The sequence below is a fragment of the Gossypium arboreum genome, chromosome 12 (genome assembly GCF_025698485.1).
Source record: "Gossypium arboreum isolate Shixiya-1 chromosome 12, ASM2569848v2, whole genome shotgun sequence".
Lineage (NCBI taxonomy): Eukaryota > Viridiplantae > Streptophyta > Magnoliopsida > Malvales > Malvaceae > Gossypium > Gossypium arboreum.
In genome coordinates, this window is record NC_069081.1 from 91931281 (window position 1) to 91945821 (window position 14541).

The 14541-nt window shown below is 33.6% G+C and overlaps 2 protein-coding genes across 3 annotated transcripts; both read right to left on the bottom strand.

Moving 5' to 3' along the window:
- Positions 1-6965: 6965 nt before the first annotated feature.
- LOC108479965 (uncharacterized) lies at positions 6966-8366 on the bottom strand. Its single transcript, XM_017782844.2, has one exon. It carries the CDS (start codon positions 8180-8182, stop codon positions 7085-7087), a length of 1098 nt encoding a protein of 365 aa, XP_017638333.1. The 5' UTR covers positions 8183-8366; the 3' UTR covers positions 6966-7084.
- A 134-nt stretch (positions 8367-8500) lies between these two features.
- Positions 8501-11301, bottom strand: LOC108479966 (GRF1-interacting factor 3-like). Of its 2 annotated transcripts, XM_017782845.2 has the most exons (5): positions 11071-11301; positions 10844-10963; positions 9946-10022; positions 9260-9347; positions 8501-9182 (listed from the first exon to the last, which is right to left on the bottom strand). In XM_017782845.2, exons 2-5 carry the CDS (start codon positions 10919-10921, stop codon positions 8802-8804), a joined length of 624 nt encoding a protein of 207 aa, XP_017638334.1. In that variant the 5' UTR covers positions 10922-10963; positions 11071-11301; the 3' UTR covers positions 8501-8801. The 2 variants fall into 2 exon arrangements, with proteins under 2 accessions (XP_017638334.1, XP_052879185.1); XM_053023225.1 differs by lacking the exon at positions 11071-11301 and having other exon boundaries at positions 10452-10853.
- Between the last annotated feature and the right edge of the window lie 3240 nt (positions 11302-14541).

A 14541-nucleotide genomic window follows, 5' to 3' on the forward strand; every position in this document is an offset into this window, starting at 1 on the left:
TCATCCGTCTTATCTTTCCCACTAAGGCTTGAATTTGTAAATTTGGAACACCACATTCTTTATTTGTGTCTTTTTCTTAATATTAGGACATGATTAAAAAAAATCAATGTTGAAAATTACCTCACCCAATCCCTTACGTGTCTCACTCAATAATGATAACACTCATACTCGTGTTTGCTCAAATTTGGATTTTATCCTCTTATAATCTCACACTCTTTTGCATTTTCCATTCTTAAGTTCCCTCTTTCTATTCTTTATTGAACTTAATTGTGAAAAAATAAAATAAAATAAAATAAAATATAGAACACACAGATTTTTACGTGGAAACCCTTTCGGGAAAAAACCACGGGCAGAGGAGAAGAAAATTCACTATGCCAAATTCGAATGATTACAAGAGGATTAGACTATATCTATTTATAGGCTTGTAAAGCTATATTCTAGTAAGACTCAAACATATTATTCTAATCAATATAAAATAGATGGAGTTTAATAAGGTTTAAAAAAACCTTATTCTAAAATAAAATAAAAGAAGTGTAGTTCTGTATGGATTCTACTTTTATTTTATTTTACCACTGTATTTTATGTAAATAAGGATTCGGGTCATTTAATTCTAACAATCTCCACCTTCACACGAATTCTCAATGAACAAGTTCTTCATCGCGAACTCTCAACGAACAAGTTCTCCACCTCTTCCATAAAACCCCTTAAGGGTTACTTCAACAATGAACGCCAAACAAGTCTAAACAATGCTCAAACTTGGTTATAGGAAGTGACTTAGTCATCATATCTGCAGGATTTTCATGAGTACTAATTTTGCTCACAACAATATCACTATGAGCAATAATATCACAAACAAATGATACTGAACATCAATGTGTTTTGTTCTCTCATGAAACATTTGATCTTTTGTAAGGAAGATTGTAGTCTGACTGTCACAAAATACTGTACTGATTTGAAGGTCTTCATTGAGTTCACTAAAGAGTCCCTTCAACTAGATAGCTTCTTTACAAGCCTCAGTAATTGCCATGTACTCAGGTTCAGTAGTAGACAAAACGACTATAGTTTGCAAAGTGGTTTTCCAATTAATTGCACAACCTCCAATTGTAAAGACATAACCTGTGAGAGATCTTCTTCTATCAAGGTCTCCAGCAAAATCAGTATCAACGTACCCAATGACTCCATCTCTAGTTCTTCCAAACTATAAGCAAACATCAATAGTACCTCGTAAATATCTTAAAATCCACTGAACTGCTTTCCAGTGTTCTTTACCAGGACTTGCCATGTATCTGCTAACTGCACTAACTGCATATGATAAATCTGGACGTGAAAAAACCATAGCATACATGAGAGATCCCACTGTACTAGAGTATAGAACATGTAACATGTACTCAATCTCATCAATTGATTGTGGAGACAAATCCAATGAAAGTCTAAAATGGGCTGCTAAAGGAATACTAACAGGCTTAGCACTCTGCATATTGAACCTGCAAAGAACTTTATCAATGTACCCTTTCTGACTTAGGTACAATTTACTTACTTTTCTATCTCTGAGAATCTCCATACCAAGTATCTTCTTTGCTGGTCCTAAATCTTTCATCTTAAATTCTTCATTTAGTTGGGCTTTGACCTTTCTTATCTCTCCTTTATCTTTTGCTGCTATCAACATGTCATTAACATAAAGAAGTAGATACATAAAAGAACCATCACTATTTTTCTTAAAGTAAACACTACTGTCAAAACTATTTCTTTTGAAATCATGAGAAGTCATAAAGGAATCAAACCTCTTGTTGTCTTGGTGACTGTTTCAAACCGTAAAGATACTTTTTCAGCAAGCAAACATAGTCTTCTTTTTCTGAGACTGTAAAACCCTCTGATTGTTGCATGTAAATCAAGTTCTCCATGCAAAAATGCAGTTTTTACATCTAACTGCTCAAGCTCCAAATCATGCATGGCCACAATACCAAGAAAAGCTCGAGTCGAACTATGCTTAACAATTGGGGAGAACACATCTATGAAGTCCACTCTTGGAATTTGACTGTAACCCTTTGCGACAAGCCTTGCTTTATATCTGGGTTCTTCAACTCCTAGAGTCCCTTCTTTCTTTTTAAACAACCATTTACAACGAACAACCTTTTTACCTTTAGAAAGTTTCACAAGATCCTATGTTTTATTTTTGTGGAGTGATTCCATCTCCTTTTGCATAGAAAACATCCACTTTTCTGAGCCTTCATAGCTAACCGCCTTAGAATAATTAGATGGCTCTTGATTCGCATCTATATCTTCAGCCACGTTTAAAGCATAAGCAACTAGATCAGCCTCGGCATACTTCTTTAGAGGTTTAATTTCTCTTCTAGTTCTATTTTTGGCGATAGAGTATTGCGGTGAAGAAGCAACTCTATTCTCAATTTTTGTACTGGCTTGAGGAGTCGACTCTGTATTAATCTGATGCTCCACCTGCTTTTGATTTTCTTTATTGGAAGAGTCTTTAAGAGATAAGTTAGGTAGCATAGCAGTTTCATCAAAAACAACATCTCTGCTAATCACTACTTTTCTATTTTCAGGACACCATAACTTATACCCTTTTACACTAGCTTTATAACCAAGAAAAACACATTTAATGGATCTCGGTTCCAATTTTTCATATCAACATGAGCATAAGTAGGACACCCAAAGATCTTTAAATCAGAATAATTAGCAGGATTACCAGACCATACCTCTTGTGGAGTCTTTTTCTCAATGGCAACGAATGAGGATCAGTTGATCAAAAAACATGTAGTAGCTGCTTCGGCCCAAAACGACTTTGGTAAGTTGGCATTTGACAACATAAATCGAACCTTCTCCATGATCGTTCTGTTCATTTGTTTTACAACGCCATTTTGCTGTGAAGTATGGCGAACTGTAAAGTGTCTTACGATCCCTTCTGACTTGCATAATCTATTAAACTCATCAGAACAGAACTCTAAGCCATTGTCTGTACGGAGGTATTTTATTTGTTTTCCCGTCTATTATTCAATCATAATTTTCCAATACTTAAATGCGGAAAACACATCACTTTTCTGCTTCAAGAAGAACACCCAAACTTTTTTGAAAAAATCATCAGTAAAGGTTAGCATATAATTAGCTCTACCTCTCGAAGGCACTCTAGATGGCCCCCACAGATCAGAATGAATATATTCTAACGTTCCCTTTGTGTTATGGATTCCTCTGGTGAATCGAACTCTCTTTTGCTTCTCAAAAATAGAGTGCTCACAGAAATTCAGTTTGTAAATTCCTTGCCTATTAAGAAGTCCTCTTTTGCTCAATTCTGCATTCTCACTCATATGCCCTAGGCGCATATACCAAAGTTTAGTAATATCATCATCTTACAAGGAAAAAGAAGCGACAACTGCATCACCAGTAACAGTAGACCCTGCAAAACATATAACTTGACAGTCTTTCTCTGCTCTTTTATCACAACAAGGGAACCTTTGGAAATTTTTAAAGCCCCACTTTCAACTGCGTATCTGTACCCTTTTGAATCAAGAGTACTCAATGAAATTGAATTTCTTTTCAATTCTAGAACATGTCGTATGTCACTAAGTGTTCTGACAACTCCATCAAACATCTTAGCTTTAATTGTTCCAACACCTGTGATTTTACACGAAGTATTATTTCCCATCAAAACAACACATTCAGACACTGTTTTGTAAGTTGTAAACCAATCCCTATTGGGACTCATGTGGAAGGTGCAGCCTGAATCAAGTATCCACTCCTTGCTCACTTTAGAATTGTTAACTAAAGCGACTAGAAGTTCACCATCGTTGTAGTCTTCTACAACATCAGTTTCACCAAAATTTTTTGGTTGCTTTCCCTTTTGATTCGCAGCCTCCCTTTTAATCTTATTCTGTAGCTTATAGCACTCAGATTTGATGTGCCCTTTCTTCTTGCAGAAGTTACAAGTTTTACCTCTGCTTGAAGACTTTGATCTACCCTTAGATTTATCGCGAGGATTCCGTTCCTGTGTCCATCCACAATCATCATCAGTATTCCAATCTTGTCTCCCACGAATAATGAGACCCTCTCTCTGAGAGTCGGGTTTAACCTTTCATCTTATCATACAAGGTCAAAGAATCATAAACCTCATCAACTGTGAGAGACTTGCAGCTACATAAAATCGTGTCTCTAAAGGTTAAATAAGACAGGGGTAACGAACAAAGTAGAATCAACCCTAGATCTTCCTTATCATACTAAACCTCTATGGCCTCCAAGTTTGAGAGAATTTTTTTTAAACACTGTTAAGTGTTCGTGTATAGACGCACCTTCCTCCAAACGATGAGCATAAAGACACTACTTCATATGCAACTTGCTTATTAAAGTTTTCGACATACATATTTTTTCTAGCCTCTTCCATAATGAAGCAGCGGTCTTCTTTTTCATCACATCCTGCAGAATTTCGTTGGAAAAATACAGATGTAATTGTGTTAATACCTTTCGATCCTTACGCTCCTTCTCTTTATCTATTAATGTCGAAGGCATCTTATCCATCCCTAGTAGGGCATCCTCCAGATCCATCTGCACAAGAACTGCTTGCATCTTAATCTGCCACAATGCAAATCTGGTGTTACGATCCAACAGCGGAATTTCATACTTCAAAGATGCCATTACCGTGATTGAGATGAACAACCCGAAAGTTCTGATACTAATTTGTGAAAAAATAAAATAAAATAAAGAACACACAGATTTTTACGTGGAAACCCTTTCGGGAAAAACCACGGGCAGAGGAGAAGAAAATTCACTATGTCGAATTCGAATGATTACAGGAGGATTAGACTATGTCTATTTATAGGCTTGTAAAGTCGTATTCTAGTAAGACTGAAACAACTTATTCTAATCAATATAAAATAGATAGAGTTTAATAAGGTTTAAAAAAACCTTATTCTAAAATAAAATAAAAGAAGTGTAGTTCTGTATGGATTTTACTTTTATTTTATTTTACCACTGTATTTTATTTAAATAAGGATTCGGGTCATTTAATTCTAACATTAATGAACCTGAATAATTATTTTTATAGCAATAAACAACTGAACAAGCAACTTACAAGAAATGAGAAGTAAAGAAAATTTAAGATAAGATAGAAACACACTTTTGAGAATGTAACTTCAACTGATTTTTTTTTTGAATAAAGATAAATAATAACCTAATTTTAACACCGTAAGCTATGATATCAAATGGTGCGATTTTTAAGTAATTTGAACCCAAAAAGAGTAATGAGACCCAAAAATTCAATTTAGAACAAGGATGCCTTGGATTGTTCTAAACCAAATTCTAGAATATCAAAGAACCTTGACCATTATAAAAAGATATGATCCAAAGGTATAAAAAAGAAAGTAGCTGTCATACTCAAGAAAAAAAAGGTTGTGAGTGATAAAACATAGGTTAGAATGCCATAAGAAAGATCTTAATAAGTTCTAAAAAGTTGGTTGAACAACAAAAAAAAAGAAAATACTCCCCAAATATATTAGGTTCAAAATCGTTTGTTGCAGACTCATATCCCACTATTTTTACTTGGAACAACCGTCCAAGAATAGAAAAAATCATATTTAAAGCAACAAACTAATATATGCATGAATCCAACAATACAACGAATCTAGAAAGAGATAAATGGTTGCATATGACGAATATGACTTAACCAACATATAATGCATCTAAAAGCGACTAAATGGCTTTGATAAGAAATAAATATATCCCATGGATGCTTTGAGCAAAGGTCGCGAATTTAAAAACTAAATAGTCATTTCAATTTGCCTTTATAACATTAAATATGCCTTGATCTTTATTTGATCCAAAATTGGACCTTTTTTTTTTTTCATAATCAACCCATATCCCTTGGATTAGCCCATTAAATGTTTCTCTGAATCGTCTAACTATTGCTTTTGTAATTGACCCATTTGGAACATGCAATGGATGTTTTAAGTGTTGCTCATTTATTCTCATCAGGGGTGACATACTTGAAACCGTATTTAGTTAATCCAAACTTGAGAGAGTATTTGGTGTATCATTTTCAATCACAATTTATATTTTTTTTATTCATATAATAACAGGAAAAGAAAAAACCTATCATAGTTGTCACTGGTTTTTTATTTTATTTTTTGCAGTTATTCATGTTGGCTTAGCAAGCTTGAGAGAAATTTTTTTTTTTTTTTTTGGCACTTATCAACTTATGGGAGAAATGGAGAATCTTATTTTACGTTTGAGTTCATTCAAGCTTTATTTTACAATGAAATTTCATAACAAACATAATTTAGTAAAATTTGTATTTAAATATTATATTTTAATTAAGTAAGATAATATAACACACTTTATATTCCATCTCGTAATTTTATATTATCATAATTCCTTGAATCATGTAATCTTGTTATAATACACTATTAAATCTATTGCAAGTTGCAACAACTAACAACAAAAACAAATAGTATTGAATTTGGATATCTTTGGCCAATTAATATTTAAATTCCAATGATGGACCACCCGACTCATGTAAAAAGCCAGAAATGTCCTCCATTTTCTGTTACCATTAATTAAGTACTAATTAATACTTAATAAATAACTATTGTTATTATTATTTGGAGGTGTGCTTTTCAACACGTACCATCTTTTGTATTCAAAGATTCAAGAGTAAAAATAATAATAAATGAATTTGATGTAAAAAATTAAAAAAAATCAAATTTTCTAAAAATCGAAATCAAATTAACTTTATTTTGATAAAACCAAATCCATATTTTTGGATGGGTCCGATGAAATTGAAATGAAAAGAAATTTAAGATTTGAAGATAACATGGTATTAGGGATTAATATTTTTGGGTTTAATTTAATTTTTTGGTATTGATATAAATTCTAATTTAATTTGAGTTTTTCAATACCAAAACTTATTCTACTTCACTGCCTTCCTAAACTGTTTGGTTTAGTGTATACAAATTAATGGATAATTTAAAAAATTATTTTTTTTATTCTTGCTTTGTTGAATGACTATGAAGGCCAAGGTAAATCCCATTATTACACAATCAACCCCAAAGTTTTCCCATTCTTTTTTACATGGATAAAAATATCAAAAATTTCTTACTAAAGCAGTATCAATGACCCAATGTTGACCATCAGTTCGGATGTTGAGATGATTCATTTGCGCAAACAAATTGACTGCCCTTCTTACCCCATGGTTATCCGCGGCGGTAAAATAATCATGCCCAAAAATCACCCCACCGGGTTTCAATATCCGATACGCTCCGTTTATATCTCCCCAAGCGGATATGAAATCATGACCCGCATCTATTTCTAATAGATCCGCCATTATTCCCCATTCACATAGCTTCTCTAGACCCGATCTTGTCGAAAACGGTACGGGTAAAACCGACCCGGTTGCGTTGAAATAAACCACATTTTGCATGAACTGTTGAAGCAACATAACGTCGCCGTTTATGTCGTTAATGTATTTGAACCGGTCTCTGAAACCCGGCCATCCACGGAAATCGTCGAGGCATAGTATCTGTGTTTGGAGTCCGAGTTTCCGAGTCACGTTCACCATGTGAAGAGCTGACGCGCCTAAGAAAGTTCCCACTTCGACGATGAGTTTGGGTTTGACTCGTTTTATTAAGTGCTCGAAAACGTCACCGTTAGATCCCCAACCTCTGATTCTTTTTGGTTTTAGGATGGAACGGAGGTGGGGTGGTGGGAAATCGGTGTAAGGGGAGGAACCTTTGAAGACTCGTTGAAGAATCGTTGGGAAGACGAGATGGGGTGGGAGAGGTGAGTTGGAACAGTGAGGGGCGACTCGGAAGTTGTCGAGTTGGGTTGGTAAGCTAGCGAGTTGAAAGACAGAAGGCGGCGGAGGAAGTGGTGGTAGTGGTGCAGGAGGAGAGGAGTGAGAGAGGTAGCCCAAGGTGTAACTGAGCAAGACGATGATGACATACACGGTGGTATAAGTGAAGAGCTTGGTGGTTATAAAAAGCTTGTTTCTCTGGTGGTTATGGAGGTGAACAGGGCGTTGTTGGTCTTCTCTCATGGCGGTTTCTGTTTTTTGCTTTTTCTTGCTCAGGTCTTCTAAAATCAAAACACAGAACAAGAAAGTTAAAGAAAAGGCCTTTCCTTTTCCAGCATTGGTTCCGTGCCAAATGTTTTGAGAGTGATTTTTGTACTTCATTTTCACCATTGAAAGCTGACATCTAAAGAATATGTTAAAGAATTTTCAAGTTGATTTTGTTTTCTTCTTTGTACTTTGATTCTAATCTTAATTGTTAAGAGACATAGCATCTATAGCTCATTTTACCATGCTCGATGCGTTTGTTTTACAATCAATGAAGTTTTGCTTTTTGCTTTTTTACTAAAAGATGCATTTCTAAAGGCCGAATACAATGGATGAGATAAGCCAACAGATTTTTAGCTTCTTCAACATGAAAGGTTCCACTTTGACAACCATGACCTGGATTTACAAAGTAATTTACAAAAGCAAAACCAGGAAAAAGCAATGTAATTTTCAACTGGATCACAATTTAGATACAAGCTGCAAACTTTTATAGGTTATTACAAAATGACAGCCTCAGAGGTAGTGACCACATGCTCGTATATATCACCTCCTTTTACAACAAAACCATCGTTGTCTTAACAACCTGTTGTTTAATTCATTGGCATGCCAACAACCTCTCAACAAGAGTTAAACTACCTAAACTGCTACATTAAAGAGCAAGTTGAAGGTTTTAATTCTACAACAGTCTATGAGATGACTACCAGAGGAATACAAATTCTATTGTAAAATAAACCTACCATCACAGTCACTTTCCCTCCTCGGCTCTGTCGCCGGTTGTGCTGCCCTGTCCATTGGCACCGGTTTCAGGGTTTTGCTTGTTTCCAGCACGTCCATCACTTGGGCCTGAAGATTGAGGGGGGCCAGCACTGCAGCCACCTCCAAGACTGGCCTCGGAATGCATGGGATGCATGCCATTATTGGGTCCTCCAGGCCTGATTCCCATTTGACCTTGCATGGCTTGCTGATGCTGTTGGTGCAGGAGATGCTGAGGGTCTTGCATTTGATGTGGGTTATTGAATTGCAATGGCACCTTTTGAGGGTACATGCCAGGTTGTTGTGCCATTGCAGCAGCCTGAGGATGTTGCATAAAATATCCTCCGGTTGGAATTGCAGGATGTGGTGCCATCTTTGATGATGGAAAATGTGTCAGGAAGCAGTGTAGCAGCGGATAGATTAGAAGAAAGAAGTTATCTTAACACTCACCTGAGGAGGCATTGTTGGCATCGATTGCGGTTGCGCATCCGCAATAGCAGCTAAATACATCAAATTTTTTTGCAGCTGAGCTTGATACCTACATCATCAAAATCTTGTATAGGTACACTGCCTAGATATTGCACATGTAAGCATATATGCATGTGCGAATGATGTATACAAAGAAAAACCAATACAATAAACTTGGTTTCCATCACGAATCCTTGATAGCACATTTGCAGAAAAACCAAGCTAATGTATACAGATGACAAATAATATAGTGATCATTAATTAGTTCTATAAATGCTCTTGATGCAAGATAAATGGCAACAAGAACCAAATCGGGTTTGGTTGGAGTGGAGATTTTACCATCCGTATATGCATTACAAGGCTCAGACATATCCGCAGAAGACTCATCCCAGTTTGGATCTAGGAAACTCCTGATTCGAGTCCCACTTTCAACTAAAAACACACACAATTATCTAGGAAGGAAGAATTTACAACTAATTGACGATAACATTAAATACTTCAGTTTGAGGTACGTGAACCATAATACATCCTACGGCATCTAGCACTTTCAACAAGCCGCTTCCAACTTAAAGCAAACATATATAATAAACCTCAAACATTAACTTAAAGATGCAGCATGCGCCACTAAGGTAGATAAAAGAAGAAACTGAAATTTATAAATCACTTACTGCGCACATTCAGCAAGTTTTCCAAGATTCTGATTGTCCAAAATTGCCAAAATCAACTTCTTATTCTCATCAAGATACTGGTAAGAATGAAAATTAAAACACAAGAACTTAATGAATCATAATATACTCCATTTTTAAGCATTAAGTGAAAGATATTGTGAACACACACAACAAATAGCGAAAACAGACAAAAACAACAGAAACAGTAAAGCCATACATTACACCATATATGGTTTTTCTAGAGTTTAGGCACAACAGAAAAAAGGACCGAACCAAGGAAAGGATAGCCCCTTCAATAAGAAGTTGCTGAATAGAAAGAATAGCTGGATTTCAAGTATGCCTTTGAGCAGATCTATCGGTTTTTGTTTTCAAATCATTGAGTTCAAACAAATATTTCATTGCATTAAAGAATCAAAACACTGAGAATCAAATCGAAAAGGGCAAAAACACTGTTCATTCTCCCCCAACATCAAGCATAACTGTTTGTTACACCATACGCAACTCACCATTCAAGATGGTCCAACTATATCGCTCCGCATTACCAATAACTTCCATTCATTTCTCTATTTCACTCATCAATTTTATTGCACCTTTTCAAACTGAATACCAACCACCATTCCATCCCAAATAACTACCATTAAAAGCACAATCAACTCTTCCATGTCATAAACGTTATGTTCATAAAATCCAACAAAAGGGCTTCATTTGTTTTTCTTTTGGAACAGATAAAAAAAAGGGTTTCTTCTATCTCATACATAACTAAAGATTACCCAAAAAAATTACAAGTTCGAAATCAACATCTCCTTCCTCAACAACCCCATAACTATAACATACTAACATTAAACACAATACATGGACAATAACGAAAAAAAGAAAATATATATACAAATATACACACCTTCTGAATCTGTTCAGTAGTAATATTAGTAGGTGGATATGAAGGCATGACAGGAATCATTTGGGGTGGCTGCGGCATCTTCGTGTGAACTTTTACTTTACTCCAAAAGAAACCCTAAACCTAATCACCATGAAAAAAAATTCCCCCAAAAAAACATCTCAATCAAATATAGATAAATATTAAACAAAAAAATGGAAAAAAAAAAGGGTATGTACTATTTTTTTTACCTTGTTTGAGCAGATGAGTGTGGAGGATGTCCTCCGTTTTTTGCTTTTTGTTTTTTTTTTTTTTTAAATTAATTTAATCTTGAAATAGGGTTTTTACTTAGTGACGATGGTTGAGGAATTTAAGACGGGGGATATATAAATATCCTAGAAAAAGGGTAAAATGGATAAAGCCGAAGAAAAAGAAGCTAGATTTGGTCCATGTCTTGTTGTGTTCTGTTTGTTGAAAGACAAAACTCACCCGAATAATGAGTTTTTTTTCGATTTAATTTGTGTATAATATTAATTTAAGGGTTAATTACACCAAAATCACTAAATTATTAGTAAACTTATGTTTTGGTTATTCAACTTCAAAAAGTTACAAAACGGTCATTGAACTATTTAAAAGTTTTTCTTTAAATTATTGAATTATTCGAAAGTTTTTATTTAAGTTACTATGTTGTTAAGTTTTGATTTGATGATCGCTATGGTGGATCAATACCCATCAACAAGTAAGACATATCTTAGATCCAAGTCATTTTGATGGTCAATGTTGAAGATCAAAGAAGACATTATTTGAATTTTGATTCGTAGATTCGTGATGTTTAAAGTAGTTTCATGAAAAAAAAATTGAACTATAGAAGATAAGAGGAAGAAGAGCTTTAGATTGGAACAGACAATACAAACAGAGAAGGTTATACAACAACAATTTTAACTGTCTAGCGACTTAAATAAAAACTTTCGAATAGTTTAAGGACCATTTTTAACATTTTGAAGTTGAGTGACTAAAACATAAATTTACTAATAATTTAATGACCTTAAATGTAATTTACCTTTAATTTAAATTAATTTTCTATTGTTAAATAAATTAATTTAGTTTTTATACAAATAAAACTGGATCTATTTAATTTAATTTGTTTCATAAAAATGGAAAAAAAAAGTCTAATGGTTTTGTTATTTTATGTCAAAATATATATTCTTTTTAAAATTTTGTAGTTTTGTCAAAAGAATCTTTTATTTAGTATCAAATTGAGTATAAAAGACAATTTCAATAATTTCTTTTCTTTTAAGGCTTTCATTTGTTAAATTACATCATGATTGTAACGGTCTAATTTCTAGTGGCATCAAAAAAGCAGTTTTGGAATTTCACTTTCATAAACCAAGTCTATAAATATTCTAATTTAATATTTACGAGTTAGTATAAATGAATATTAAAGTTTATTGCTTCAATTTTGTTTATTAATTGCTTAATTAGGATACATGGACTAAATTATAAAAGTTTTATCACCATAGATTTTAATTGGCTAAAGATTTAAGGACTTAAATTGCAATTAACCTAAGGACTAAAATGATAAATAAATCATTTTCAAGAGGTGGTAGTGGACGGTAGGATTAAGAATTTATAAATTTGATTAATGTGAAGTTTAATTAATTAATTAACTAAATTTAATATTAATATCAGTATATTTATAATTTGGTGGTCGAATAAAAGAGAATTTCTCTTCTTATTCAACCGATCATAAGTGAATAAGAAAAAAAACTTTCAAGGGTTTTAAGCTTTCGACAATGATTGATCAAGAATTGGAACAAATTGGAGGGAAACAAAAATTATTGATTAGTCTCTAAAGATTCAATTTGTTTGTTGTTTTGACCATGTAAGTTCATATTGATTTGGGTTCTATTGCATTTATATGTTAGATTGAAGTGAATTAGTGAATTTGGCACTAATTGCTTGAAATGGACTGAATTGTAAATTCATAAGAATATTGGTTATATGGAAATAGAACAGGTTGTACATGAGATTGTTGACTAAATATATGTCTTGTATGAGAAATGAAATTGTGTACAGAAATTGATAATATCGTTTATACATAAATGATGCTCGAGGGAACTTAGTAAAATGTTAGGATACGTATGACATGCCATTAAGGTTATATATGTATTTGATCAGGGATTTACATGTTGTTCCAAGATCTGGCATTTGTTGTAGATTCCCAAATTATATGTATCGTAGGTTTAGCCCAGACAGGTAACCTCGATACAATGTCAGTTTTTGTGAGCAATCTGACTATAATGTCAGCTTGTATGAGCAACCCTGAAATACTATCAGCTTGTGTAAGGATTACATTCTCGTGTATGCAAGTTCATTTTACTATAGTTTCATCTGGCGATATTCAATTGATTGAAAACAAAATTTTAATCATGAATTGAAAATGAAATGGTATTGATGATACTTGACATATATATTGCTATGTGATTATGTTTTAAATGTTGATGGTATTACTATTCGAGAACATAACTAATATATTCGATTTGTGGTGATGTTACATGTATAGATATGTGTTCAAGTGTCAATGAAGGTAATTTGGTAGCTAGTAGATGAATTGTTTCTGCTTAAATGATTAAGGTAAGTTTTAGTTTCCATATGAGCTTACTCAGAATTTTATATGCTTACCCGTTTGTTTTCCCTTTTCCTTGTAGATCATTACCTTGTGAAACACATCAAGCCGAATCGACTTGAAGCTCATACTATTCTATCACCGAATTGGTAGCTTTTGATAATTTTGAGTCGTAGATTGTGGCATGTATATAAAGTGTCTTGTGTTGCAACTTAGTATGTAAACATGCTTATATATAGCAAGCTTGCTTTAACCTTTACTTAAAATGTTGATTTGGTGACTTGAATCATACTTGTTATCGAGCATATATGTATTTGATTGTGTTCAAGAGTGTGATAAATTACATATGGTATTTGAAATGGCATGGAATGAAGTTGAGATGATATGCTTGATTGGTAAGCTTGAAATATGTGTTAATGAATAAATGAATTGATTCAAGTTTAGGACATATGAAACATTAAAGTACAAAATGTAACACCTTATGCCCAACCAGATCACTGGTCCAGGTACCGGATGATACAAAGACTTGAATAATTGGCTAATATATTGAATTGTGGCATGGGACTTAGGATTTGGTTTCTTTTTATATAGTATGCATGACATCTTATTTGGTTTTAGGTTATTGAAATATGGATGTTATTTAATTACGCATGAACTTCAATTTTTATGAAAGCTAAGTTAGATATCACTTTTTCCACTACTAAAAATATAATTAAATTTTGAGTAATAAAGAAATGAGAAATTAACCAAGTTTTCTAAAAAGGTAATCACTGTCACCTAGAAAAGTTCATCTAAATCTGTTTTTGATAGCTCATGGGATTTTCTAAAATTAGACTAAGTTTCTTCTAAAAACAAACAAATGTTTTAATTTTACTGTTTTAAAAAAAAATCTCTGATTGTACTAGGTCATCTTGGTGGTCGATGTAATCTCCCGAATTTGGGCCTAACGTCAATGCAGGGTTGGGGAGGTTACATGGATGCTGAAGTTGATACTCAGAATCTTGTTTGGGACCTAATCTGTGCATGGAAAAACAAACTGCACAATGAGTGATAAAACTTAGTGGTAAATCTTATGATTCAAGACCAAATAAATATA